Below are 13,388 nucleotides of genomic sequence, written 5' to 3' on the forward strand. Positions count from 1 at the left end.
CCCTTTATCTGGGGGCTGCCTCCTGGCAGTAACCCTTTCTCTTTGGGTCTCCTCTCCCCAGGGAACCCCCACCCACTAACCCCACCTCACCTCAGTGTAAGGCTACTGCCAGTCACCATCTAGCCCCACTCCCTGGGGCAGACTGCAATATAAGCCACTCATCATAGGCAAGGTTGGGTCTCAACCTGCTGCCCTTCTCTGAAACGCAGTGCCTCTCTCGGGCCTTGGACAAGGCCCTACAGCCTGGGGAGTTGCCAGCCTGGAGCTCCCCAGTCCTGCCTCACTTTAGGCACCCTGAGCTTCCCAGCAGCCAGGCCCTTCTCTCTCTGAAGGCAGAGAGAGACTGTTTGGGCTTCTGGCTCGCAGTCTCTTATAGGGACCAGCTGGGCCTGATTGGGGCGTGGCCCCAGCTGTTACTGCCTTCCCCAATCAGCCCAAGCTTTCCTTCCCAGCCTCAGCCCTCTCCCAGGGCTGGCTTTAACCCTTTCTGAGCCGGAGCAGGTGACCACCCCGCAACACAGGCCTAAACAGAGTGACTTACCTTGGACACCAGGTGGGTCAAGGAACTATCAACTCCCTACAGGCCAAGTGAATGCTATCCAAAAGTGGCCTGTCCCAAAGTCATAGAAACAGGTCCAATCCTTCTTAGGCTTGGCCGGATATTACAGGCAATTTGTACCTGATTGATTTTAGTGTCCTAAACATAAAGGGTCTGGTCTGTACTTTTATTAAAGGCAATTGGTTGGTATATTATTCTCAAGCCTCCCCAGGAAAGGGGGTGAAGGGGTTTGGGGGGATATTTTGGGTGGGGTTAGGGCTCCAAGTGGCCCCTCCCTGAATGTTTCTTTAAATCACTTGGTGGTGGCAGCAATACCATCCAAGGACAAGGAAAGGAATTTATGTCTTGGGGAAGTTTTTAACCTAAGATGGTGGAATATAAGATTAGGGGGTCTTTCACAGGGGTCCTCATATCTGTACCCCAGAGTTCAGAGTGGGGAGGGAACCTTTTAGCATTAGAGCATTAGATATCCTCCAGTCCAATATGTCCGAGGCTTTAGCCTGTGTCTATTGGACATAGCTAAGTCTATTGTGAGAGATGGTCTTAATGGTGTCTTACCTATAGAATTAAAACAAATTATGTGGACTAATGTACGTAATTTTGAAAAAGAGCACCAGCAATGGTGGAAGCTTGTAAACTTCACGTATCTCCACCTTAACAAGACCATAGTTGCTTCTGTGATAACCCTAAAGAATGCAATTAACGAAACAATCTATCTGATAATCCCTTTGGGCATGTATGTTAATGAATCAATGCCCATGCCAATGGAATCCAGCAAGTGGGTTCATGTTAGGGGAAAACAATATTTTACCCTCAATATGGAAGCATGCACAGAACAGAAAGGAATGGGTTTCACTTGTACCACAGGAGTATGGGAAGAGTCACATGTGTGTCTTAACCCTCAATATGGAAAATGTCATTATCAATGGCTCCATTCTTCACTGTTTAACGACTCAGTGGTAGTTCAAGTAGCCAGACATTGCATATGTATGCATAGTTTATGTAAGTGCTTTATTGTCAACATGTTCCACGAAAGTGTACATAACTCTAGTTTCAATCTGTGTCTTTGTTCAATATTTTCTATCCAACATTACATTACATAATGTGCAATCGGAAACGTTTAGGACTCATTATGCCGTGTACCAACATATTGAACTGGTGCATATAGGGGCAGATCTTAATGCCTTAAAGCACCTAATGCACCATAAGCATTTGGGATATTATATGCAACGATTGCAGGTAGAGGGAATGAGCACTTTACTAACGGTGTATCACTCTGTAGCAGCAATAAAATGAGTGGAGGAAGAAACTCATCCTTCGCATTGGTGGGAGAATATTTTCAGTACCAATTCAGGGGATATTAGGCAAGCGTGGGAAATAATGATGCACCCCATCATAGTGGTACCGATCACTCAAACATTAATAATCTTCTACCTCATGGGTTTGACCATATACTCTTGTTGCTCTCGTAAAAAGAAAGTTGTTATTATGCCTTTTGATTTAACAAAGCTCAATTGCTAAGGTTTGCACTTTACATGCATTGCAATAATCATTGTATCGCACAGTTATATTGCACTTTGTTAAATGACAGTTTTGTATGATCTTAAGGTTATTTAAATTGCTTTATTGTTATAGCACTTTCCACCTTTATGTGTCTGTGTAATGATAGTACCTTTGGAATTTCCTCAGGACTATCAAGGAGAGGAAATATAACATGGTTTTGTATATTAAATAGAGATTATGAGTTGTTTTGTGCTTTAAAATAAGTTATTCTTTATGCCTTTACATTTGATTAAGGTATTTGACCATGTATTAGATATGGAGTCTGAAATTCAAAATGGCGTGCCTGACAAACAACAGTTCAACAAGAAGCTAAACAAAGATGGAGTCGACGTTTTTGCACCCTTTTGGAATTTTGGCGGGAAAAGCAGTTAACGGTCAGCACAGACCTGGCTCAAACAGGTTCCAGCAAGGGAGGTGCCAATTTTACCTCAGAACCTTGGTGCGCATGTGCCTAGATAAACTGTGAGCACCCACTGCCCAGTTGCCATCTGTCCTGGAGGCAGCCACAGTACCGTTGTGTTTGTGTGGCGACATGGACCAGAAGATCAGAAGATCATCACCTGCAAAGTAAAGGAAGACATCAGCATTAAGAACTGTGATTGTGCTTACCTCTGAATTCCACATCATTTTCTGAGAAAGGAATAGAGGTCCTGTTGATCGCTCACCCTTGGGTGATTGCAGAGCCAGGCCTCTCATCAGTATCAGCATATCCTCTTGATCTCTAATAAGTGGTTGAGAACCAGGGTCCATCAGCTGCCTATGACAATGGTGTCGTACGATCTACTGCCTATCAACACCTAGAAATGGTGCAGTATCTGGGGTATTTTTGTTTTAGGTTTACTTGTTTATTGCCAGGGTACCAATTTGGTTGGGCCTGGGTTTTAAACTCAAACTGTCTAACCACATCTCACTGTTGTTTCTTATTAAGTTATCTGTTTAAATAAAAGCTGTTATTTGTTTACTTTATTCTTCTCTCTTCTTTATCCATTTGCATCATGGGATAGGGAGGCACACTATCTTTCCCTTCTAATACCTGGGTGATAGATAAGGGTCCAAAATCCTGCTAATTAGCTGCAAATTATAGCTGGCCTATACCATCCTCACTATCATAGTTAACATTGCAGGGTTAACACTCTGGATCCCTAGTTTGGAACCTATGACCCCCCACTCCTGAACCTGTTATTCCTTAGTTATTGCCCCATCATCAGTTGATTCCCAGGTCCAGTGGCTCCTCCCACACGGCTGGGGGAGGGGCCTTTAGACATAGGCAGGCTCGCACCTGCCCGCCTCCCAGAATTTCAATAAGGCTGAAAGAAGTCAAGGCTCCTCCCACCCACCTGTGTGTGTCACCACTCTGCAAAGATTGCTTCCCCATCCCCCATGGTATGAGCCATGGTCTAGCTAGCCCCTTAAAGTTAGTAAAAGTTTTGCATTAGTAAGGACAGTGACATTAGGTCAGCAAATTGTTTTAAATATAAATTTAGACTGATACCATAATTACAACTTCTGAGTTAAAGGAAGGGCTCATTTATGCTTACTATGGTGCAATGCAGGAGAAAGGCATGAGGAACCTGCTCCTGGCTAATGCACCAGTCTCTTCCGGGGGCTCTGGCCCTGCACCTCAGCTAGCAAAAGCTGGTGTGGGGCCATGAATACACTTACTACATGTTGTCCCTATGAGATTTGTACAGCATCTGAACTCCCTGAGGACTGTGGGAACATTGAGCCTACCTTTCAGAAGTGCTGCAGACCTCTGCAAACCAGCCCATTGTGACTGTGGGAGGCTCAGTGCCTCCAAGAGCTGGTGCTGAAGGGTCATCACCCCTGACTGCAGGCTGCAGCTTAACAGGCTGTTTGACTTACAGTAGTAACTCTGTATAGCTGCACGCCATTAGATGTTTAAACAGCTACTATGCCATTGAAAGACTTCAGCATAAGTAAACACGTGGTTTGGTACATTCAAGACAAAGCACTTAAGATCTCACCAAAGAAAGGGACCTACTTCCTTAAAGCCAAAGGAATGTTTGCAACTGTTTTATCTGAGGTGGGGGTGCGCCTTTATTTATCCAAATCTCAGAGTGGGGTGAACCTGAGAGCTCTCTCCAACGTACCAGCCCATGCACCTTCCTTTACTCACAGGAGGTGAGTGAAAAATAGTCCTTGTGTGTGGGAAGTGCAACATAGCGCCGACAGCCCGGGCTGTCTTGGGCTGGTGTAGTGTAGGATACTGCTCTGCGTAGTACAATCTCCACGTATCAATAAGTGTTACGGAGCGGTATCCTACACACTACACCGGCAGCACGGGCTACACTGGGACTGTTAGGCAGAGCGCTTGGTGGAGATGCTGCAGAAAGGCTCTCGTGAGTAGGGCGCATGGACCAGCCACGCCGAGGCTGCTGCTGCTAGGGTCTGCCCTTGCTCAACACTGCGGAGGGGCTGGCTCTGCTGGGGCGCCCCACGCCGCTGCCCCTCAGGGTGTCGGGAGCGCACGGCTGGGGCAGGGGAAACCAACCCAGCAGCAGCAGCCCCGCGGGCCGGGCTCCCTCCGGACCTACCGACAGTTCCACGCGGCAGTGCGCAAGCGTACTAAGGCAAAGACCCCCCCTCGGATTTTCTGAACGGTTCCAAAATTCCACGCGCCGGGAACGCGCGAGGAGATGCTGAAGGAACGTTCCGAGCCACCTCCCCCAGCGAGGCGGCACCGCTCGCAGTGCGCATGGGCGGTTGCCAGGGCGGCCGTATCCAGTGAAGGTTTAAAATCTGCTGCGCATGCGCACTTCTGGTTCTGGCTCCAGCGAGGGGACGCCACATTAGGGCAGCGACCGCCGCGCTTCAGGCAAAGCCGGGCTGGGCCACTCCGCGCGGCCTCCCCTACCCCGAGCACGGGGTGCCAGAGCCGGGCTCTCCCTGCCGAGCCTCCCTCCTGATGCCGCTGCCCGCGGCGCGTGTCTAGCGCCGCTCCGGATCCAGCGCCGGGCGGAGGAGCCGCGGCGAGCGGGGCCGGCCGGGGGCGCGGGCGGGGTGGATGGATCCCCGCGTGGCCTGGATCCAGCCCGAGCAGAAAGGCCCCGCCAATGCGCTGTGGATGCAGATCTGGGAGACCTCGCAGGGCGCGGGCGGCCGCGGCTTTCCGCATTACCTCTGTCTCAACTCCCCGGCGCTGGACCCCGCCGCCTCCCCGCCCACCGCCCGCGGCCACGCCAGGCTTGGGCCGCCCGGGGGCGACGGCCTGTGCTGCTCCCCGCCGCCCTCGCCCCCGGACCTGCTGACTGAGCTAGTCCCCGCCGCAGGCTCCGTGGGGGGCAGCAGCGAGGGAGGGAGGCGGCTACAGAAATCCCCCTCCGTGTCCTCCTCGTCCTCCTGCTCCTCTGTGGAGTCCGGCACCGAGAGCCCCGGCTTCTCCTCCTCGGGCTCCTGCAGCAGCGGCTCCTCCTGTGGCCGGGCCGGGGCTCGCGGCAGCGGGGCTGGACCCGGGGAGTTTTTTAACTTCAGCGAGAGCAAAGTGAACAGCGTGAGCGGCCAGCGCCCCGCGCACCAGCCCCCACAGCCCGCGGCGAGCAGCCCACACCAACCTCCGCCCGCCTCCCCGCAGCAACAGCATCAGTATCATCCTGGCCGTAGGAAACGGGAGAATAAAGCTAGCACGTATGGGATGAATTACCTGCTATCCGGCAGCCGGGGGGCCGCGCTGAACAACTGTCCCCGCCAGCAGGCGCTTCGGCAGCCGCCGCAGCAAGCGCCGCAGAGCCCCGGCACACCCTGGAAAACCAGGCAATACAGCTTGGGGGTACAGGGGTGAGTACCCCCATCCGGGGGAGGGTGAGCAGCTCCCCTTGAGGGGCGAGCATGGAGTGGTGGAGAAACGGGGCTCTGCCTTTTGTAGCCATAAACTGTAGGAAATGTCCTCTTCCCCTGTTATAGCCAATTCAGGGGGGAAGAGTGTTGGCTCCTGCCAGGGGTAGGTTTGGGAGGCACAAACTAGTCTGGAGCGGGCTCCGAGCCGGCTGTAAAAATAGTAAAAGGGCAGGAGGATTAAATGAGCCTCTTATAAAAAGTATTTACATAAATCACTGCTTTGGGCCCTGTACTGCGATCATACGGATTCGGGTAGCTCCATGCTGGCAGGACAGGCCCTGAGAGGAGGCAGAATTAAATTTGTATGGCCTTCTTTGGCCGTAGACATGAATATTGTAGAGTGGGCATTGGCAGCCAACCTGCGTATTGGCAGCCAATGAGAAGATCTGTCACACTAGAAGGTGGGCCCTGTTTTCCAAATGCGTGAAGGGAAGGTTGAGATTGAAATGTCATGTCAAAGACACTTTTGGATTAAAGGGTCATTGTAAGGAAATAATTCCAGTGTACTACTGAATGATTTGAAAAGCCATTCTCGGTTATGAAAAACAGTTGTAGATGATATAAAATAATTCATTACATTGCTTGAAGAGTTGAATTGATGAATGTTTGAATGGAGTTCTCTTTTCTCAAAAATAGGAAAACACTTTAACTAGAGAAGTCTCTACTACTCCATAATGCATATTTCTCTTAATAGGTTGATATTGCGATTGATAGGCTTTAAGGTTAGAAAGGGACCATTAGATAGTCTGGGCTCCTGCATAACAAGCTGTAGAATTTCACCTAGTTACCCTTGCACTGAGCCCAGTTACCTTTTGAATTAAAGCATATAATGCAAATAAATTAATTTTTCACTTCATTTACTCAGCTTTCCTTCTCTCCAATCAGAAAAAAAATGTATTTGTACAAAAAGTATTGAACACGCATTTTTCATATCAGTTTGGAGAAAGGGCATGAATAGTTTTTCATAAAGTTATTTTTGGAACATATGAAATCCAGAGCTGTTGAATGTAGATAGAAGTAACAGATGCAATTCATTTTTACAGAAGACTTAGAAAATACATAAATATCTCTTACTGTGGTTAGTATACAATGAGAGACAAGGAAGGGGTGGCTGAATACAATTTCTAGAGGTACAAAAGATTACACATTAGTAAAGTTAGCAAGATCAAATTAATCTAGCAACAAGAATAACATTTCCTTGGTTGTGTTATGACTCAACAAATTCTGTATCTTGGCAGGGGTTGGACTAGATTGCCCTGGGTTCTTTCTAACCCTGTGATACTATGACTCAAAGCAGCAGGTTCTCATAGTGCTATAGTGCTTGTCAAAAATTGTGAAAGAACAATATTAAGAGTGTTATTTCTTGTAACTTTAAAAAAGAGCCATACAACTTAATTAAACTGAAATAGTTTCACTTATTTAATTTTCTGGGCCAATTTCAGATTTCTGCTGAATGGTATCAGGAGGTAGCCGTGTTCGTCTGTATCCACAAAAACAATAAGGAGTCCGGTGGCACCTTAAAGACTAACAGATTTATTTGGGCATAAGCTTTCGTGGGTAAAAAACCTCACTTCTTCAGATACATGCAATGAAGAAGTGAGGTGTTTGTCAATGTTTCTAAAACATGTTCTTTCTCTGCACCACCCACACTGACACTTGAAAAATAAAAATTCATTGCATGCACTGAAAACAGATAAGGGTGTTTCAGAAAGTATTCAGTTGTGTTCAGTGTTAGTGCTTTGAATTTAGTTTAAACTTTCTTCATATTGCAAATGCAATTAGCTTCTATTTCAGTATTTCTTTTTACTCAGTCTCACCATTTAACTGTTTTTTCTGTCTTTGGGCATGTCTACACTTGCCATTTAAAGCGGAAAAAGTCCCTTTTTGTGCAAAAACACTTGTCAATGACTTTTTGAGGTGAAACTCAGAAGTGTTACAGCGCAAAAAAAAACAAACCCACCTCCACAAGAGGCGTACAGCTCTTACCTGTGATGCTTTTGCGGTGATGTGTGCAAGTGAAGACACATCCTTTCTGTTTACATGGCTTTTAGCCTCTGGAGGATATCTCATAGTGTCTTGGTGACCACTCTGGCCATCAGCTCTGCTGCTCTCATGCCAGGTAAACAGATATCCCTCCCTCCCTCTGTAAAGCCCCTGGAACTTTGAAACTCCCCTTCATGTTTTTTTGACAAGTGCTCACTTATCATTTGGCCAGGTGACAAATCCTGCTCCACTGAGCAAATGATCCCCTGCTTGGAGCAATGTTGAGCTACTGGAGCTGATCAGTGTTTGGGGAGAGGAGGCTGTGCAGGGATCAGGATGCCCCCAATCACGCCCTCCCCTTCCCACAAGACTCATCCTCAAAATGTAGAGAGCTGCACTGTGGGATAGCTGCCCTAGAACGGCTACTCTCATCAGCGATGGAAGTGCTGCTAATGTAAACACAGTCTGATGGCTGAGGAATTAAGTGAATACACAAACCAGTGCTGTACTTTCACTGGTTCTCTATCACCAGTGAAACTTACAGTGCAAAAACTCTGCAAATGTAGACATACCGTTAGTGTTAACTGCCTTATACTCTTCTTTCCCTCTCTTCTGGGTAATTCACTTTTATTCTATGCAGTGGGTGTTTTTGTGTGTGTGTGTTGTGTGTTTTTTGGAAGAACCATGTTAAGTTGACATTGATTCTTAAAAGGATGGATGAGATATATTGTAACATCCTTTGTGCCTGTCTCTGTAGACTTACTGTGAATACTGTGCTGGTAAGTAGGCATTCCACAGATTTGAATAGTCATGTTAATGTAATATAGGATGTCTATAAAAACTTGTTAACTTCTATCAACATAATTTCTTAATTAGGAATAGTTTTGACAGGCGGTCAGTTCTCATTGTAAATAGAGAAAAACAGTAAAGCTACAGTAAGCTACAGTAAAAGCTTTTATTTAACCGGCATGCTGGGGCAACTGGGGGTGCCAGTAAGTTAAAAATGCCGGTTAACTTGGAGGGAGGAGTTTGGAGTGTATATGTGGGGGGGTGCAGGTCATGGGCTGTGGGACACGGGCTCTGGGAGGGAGTTTGGGTCTGGGAGGGAGCTTGGGGCAGGGGGTTGAGTTGTGGGAGGGGGCTCAGGGTGCCAGATGGGTGCGGGGTCACTTACCTACAGTGGCTCCCTGTCCCTGCTGCTCCTGGCGGAGGCACAGCCAGGCAGCTCTGCACGCAGGCATGCTGCCTCCATCTGCAGGCACCACCCCCCGCAGCTCCCATTAGCTGCAGTTCTCTGCCAATGGGCTGGGAGCCACGGAGTCAGTGCTTGGGGAGGGAGGACAGAGGCAGCATTCCTGCAGAGCCGCCTGGCCACGCCTCTGGCAGCAGCAGCTGGGTCGGGGAGCTGCTTGTAGGGAGCTGCTGGAGGTGAGCGCCCCCCCCCCCATCCAGCACCCTGAGCCCCTCCCACACTGCAACCCTCTACCCCAAGCTCCCTCCTGGATCCAAACTCCCTTCCAGAGCATGACCTGCAGCCCTTCCCATGCCCCAGCCCTCTGCCGGCCCCACTTCAACCGCACTATAAACCAAGCTTTCAGTGCAGATCAGAAATGCCGGTTTATAGAGCTTGCCGGTTGGTGAAGTGCCAGATAAGAGCTTTTACTGTATTTGTCTTACAGCAAGAGTGAAGTAGGGTTGGTGCTAAAGTCTAGTGTAGATGGAAATCAAGTATTTTTACCAATACAATAAAAATGCTGCCCAAGTAAAAAATACCTGAACCCTGTCTCTACTATTGCTTATACAGTTCCCATGATCGGTGCAGCTGCACGACAGGTACTAACATTTGCTGTGGAGACAAAGCCATTGAATTCAGTGTGTGTTGCATGCTACGTATCTGAAGGTAGAATTTGTCCTTTAATCTCTTTAAAGCATTGCAGTGATAGACTGGACCTATTTTGGGAATAGTAACATTTTACTCTCTAAATATTGAACAGCCAATCTGCCTACTTCATGTTTGTTTTCATAAATGGAGAATGGAATCCCTGCAGGTGATGCAGCCACAGGTCTTGTGAAAAGCAGTACACAATCATATTCAATTTATGAAACAATACAGTGAAATGTAAACTCTAAAACTAAATTAAACATGCTCTGAAATTTTAAATTTATGTCCATGTATTGTATTTGGAATAATCTCATTACTAGTAACTTAAAAGTAGTAAAGGCCTAGCAACAATTCTTGCAATTTCATAATCGCTCTTTTAAAATAACATTTGGTACCTCATTTATAAGGATAGGCATAATGTTCTCACCAGACTGAAAAAGATCTAGTAGACTGCCCAAGGAAAAGCCAAAAGTCTTTCGGTGTACTCTGCCACTCCTTATTGGAATGAAAGGTCCATTAGGTAGGGTCCTATTAATTCAGATGCCATTACATTATTATTTTTAACTGTTTATAATTAGGGCCTTACCAAATTAACGGCCATGAAAAACATGTCAAGTACAGTGAAATCTAGTCTCCCCCTGTGAAATCTGGTCTTTTGTGTGCTTTTATCCTATACTATACATATTTCACAGGGGAGACCAGCTTTTCTCAAATTGGGGGCGTTTCCCAAATCTAAAGGTAAGGGCAGCAATACCATAACCATGTCACCCTTACTTCTGTGCTGCTGCTAGCGGTGATGCACAGAAGTAAGGATGGTATGGTATGGAATGGTATAGTATTGCCACCTTTTCTTCTGTGCTGCTGCCTGCAGAGCTGGGCCCTCAGTCAGCAGCTGCCGCTCTCCAGCTGCTCATCTCTGAAGGCAGAGGAGCCACAGCCAGCAGCAGCACAGAAGTAAGGGTAGCAGTACTGCAAATGCTCCCCCCCCCCCCCCAATAACCTTGCCACCTCCCCACAACTCCTTTTTTAATCAGGATCCCTACAATTACAATACTTTGAAATTTCAGATTTAAATAGCTGAAATCATGAAATTTATCATTTTAAAAATCCTATGACTGAAATTGACCAAAATGGATCATGAATTTGGTAGGGCCCTATTTATAATGGTAGTCCTTGGTCATTTAAAGATTGCTAGTTAACCAGTAAGATCAGAATTTAAGTGAAAGTATTCCAGCAAACTTACTTGTAACATTGTAAGAACTTCTAGTGATGACATTGAAGTTCTGGTGATGGAAAAAGTGTTCAGTTTTCTGTTTTAGTATTTTAATCATCTATTGTTACACTTCATTGGTTTGCATTTAATAGGATTTATTTGTACCATTTATCAAATTTGTGTTTAAAGAGAATTCATGTAAAGTATACAGTAAATTGTCCTAACTAAAGCTTGTAAAAATATTCAATTGCATTTCTCAGATTGTAGTGTTCTAGTCAGACGAGTTGAATGTTTGTGTTAACTAAAATATTACATGGCAAGGCCTAGAGGCTTTTCAGTTAATCAGAAAAGCTAAAAAAATAAAAAAAGACATGGCCTAAAAGAGCCCTGTCTAGTTACTTATCCCTTAAACATACAAGCTCAAAAAGAATATCTTCAACATGCAGAAGGTGTCACAATATTCCTTTTCTTGTGAGAACACTCCAGAGTCATTGGGCCCTCAACTGCCTTGGTACTTTTTGTGGGGATGATCAAATTGTCCAAATACTATTGACAGGAGGACGGTGGTTCTTTACATAGGTTAGTCTCCTACTGTTTAAGACATTATGAGGCCTCTAGTGCAGTGGTTTTCAAAGTTTGGATCGTGACCCAATACTGGATCATGGAATGCAAGGCACTGGGTCGCCTTCCTTAGCACCCAGGGACACTAGAGGTTGAGCAGTAAAAACTTGTAGTAAAACTAGTAGTTCCTACCCGGAAGTGGCCAGCAGCATGTCCGACTCGTAGGCAGGAGGGCCATGGGGCTCCGCGTGCTGCTCCCACCCCGAGCACCGGCTCCGCACTCTGGGGAAGCTGGGGGTGGTGGTGCCTGCGAGGGGGAGCCGCTTGCACGCCTCTGCCTAGGATCCGGACCTGCCAGCCGCTTCCGGCATGCAGTGCGGTTTGCAGTGCCAGGACAGGCAGGAAGCCTGCCTCTGCACCCCGGTTGCGCTGCTGACCAGGAGCTGCTGGTGGTAACCCCGTGCCTCAACCCTGTGCCCCAATCCCCTGCCCCAGCCCTGAGCCCCACTTCCTGCACCCCAGCCCCCTCATCTCTGGGCCCATCCAAGAGGGTGCACCCCAGCCCTGAGTACCCCCAAATCTGGACCCCCCTCCTGCACCCCAAATCCCTCAGCCCCCACCCATACCCCAACCCCCTGCCCCAGCCTAGAGCTCCCTCCCACATCCCAAACCCCTCATCCTCATCTCCGTTGGGTTGTGGGCATCAACAGTTTCCTTCAACTGGGTTGCCAGAAAAAAAGTTTTAAAACCACTGCTCTAGTGCACTGAATGTAGAGTCCTGCCCTTCATAAGCATGAGAGAAACTCAGCTTTTGCACAACGCAGTGGCATCTACAACTAGTTTTCAAGGCATTTTATTTAACTTTATAATACGTAGATAATTGGAGCCCCTGGTAGAGGCTGTGGTGGTAGTCTAGTGTAGAAGTCATGAAAACAAGGATCACCATGGTTCCTAGAAACACAAGCTGCAACTTTAGAGCTGAGAAAAATCTGTTTTGGACCACTTTTGAAGCCTAAGCCTACATATTTGGCTTGTAGTTTAAAATAGGCACTAAGTTGCTGTCTGCTTTTACAGGCTTAGCTTTAGTTAATGGAAAGCAGCTACTGAGTAGACAAGAACCACCAGTGCTTTCCCTCAGACCTATTAACAATTCTCTCAACCAGTATTAGTCCTGGGGGAATTCTGCACAAGTGCAGAATTAATGCTCCCTGCTTATTTTACTCAATCCCTGCAGAAGAAATGATTCACATGCCTCTCATGGGCAGTGGTCATAAGCACGTGTCTGCTTCTGGTGTCAGGAGCAGCCAGGGGAAATGTAAATCACTGCTTTGGGAGACAGGGCTGGCTGGGTGCGTGTGTGAGACTATCCTTTTGGCTCACTATTGCGGTGTGGTCTGAGCTGGGAAAAACAGGGCTGGGGATGCCCCAACCAGTGGCTCCTAAAGTGCACCAGGCTCCAGCCGCTAGTCCTGGCTGGGTCAGACCCACCCCCAGAAACCTCTCCTGGTTGCAGAAAGCTCTGCACTCCCCCTCCTCCACTTTGATCCCCAGCCACAGGGAGAGGGGTCATTGTATGGAGAGCTGTTCACTGAGCCCCACCCCCTGCATTCAAACGCCAACCCCACTAAGCCCCAACCAGTTTCACCCAAAGCCTCCTGCTGAGCCCCTGTCACCTTTACTTGGACACCCCCCCCCCCCCCCCCCCCCCCCCCCCCCCCCCCCCCCCCCCCCGCCCCCCCCCCCCCCCCCCCGCCCGCTTGACCCCCCGCCGC

The 13,388-nt window shown here is 47.8% G+C and overlaps 1 protein-coding gene across 6 annotated transcripts in view; it reads left to right on the top strand.

Moving 5' to 3' along the window:
- The first annotated feature begins 4,887 nt into the window (after nt 1–4,887).
- The window catches only part of TENT4A (terminal nucleotidyltransferase 4A), a 110,178-nt gene continuing 101,677 nt past the window's right edge, over nt 4,888–13,388 (top strand). For 3 of the 6 annotated variants that reach the window (XR_004644591.1, XR_004644592.1, XR_004644593.1), the window contains exon 1: nt 4,888–5,917. Coding sequence is in view for 3 of the 6 variants with exons in the window: in XM_034761510.1 (XP_034617401.1) it covers nt 5,148–5,917 (770 nt within the window). In the remaining 3 variants the exon portion in view is untranslated. The remainder of the gene's footprint in view (nt 5,918–13,388) is intronic. The other 3 variants (XM_034761509.1, XM_034761511.1, XM_034761510.1) reach the window with 2 other exon arrangements.

This window comes from Trachemys scripta, chromosome 2 (assembly GCF_013100865.1).
Source record: "Trachemys scripta elegans isolate TJP31775 chromosome 2, CAS_Tse_1.0, whole genome shotgun sequence".
Lineage (NCBI taxonomy): Eukaryota > Metazoa > Chordata > Testudines > Emydidae > Trachemys > Trachemys scripta.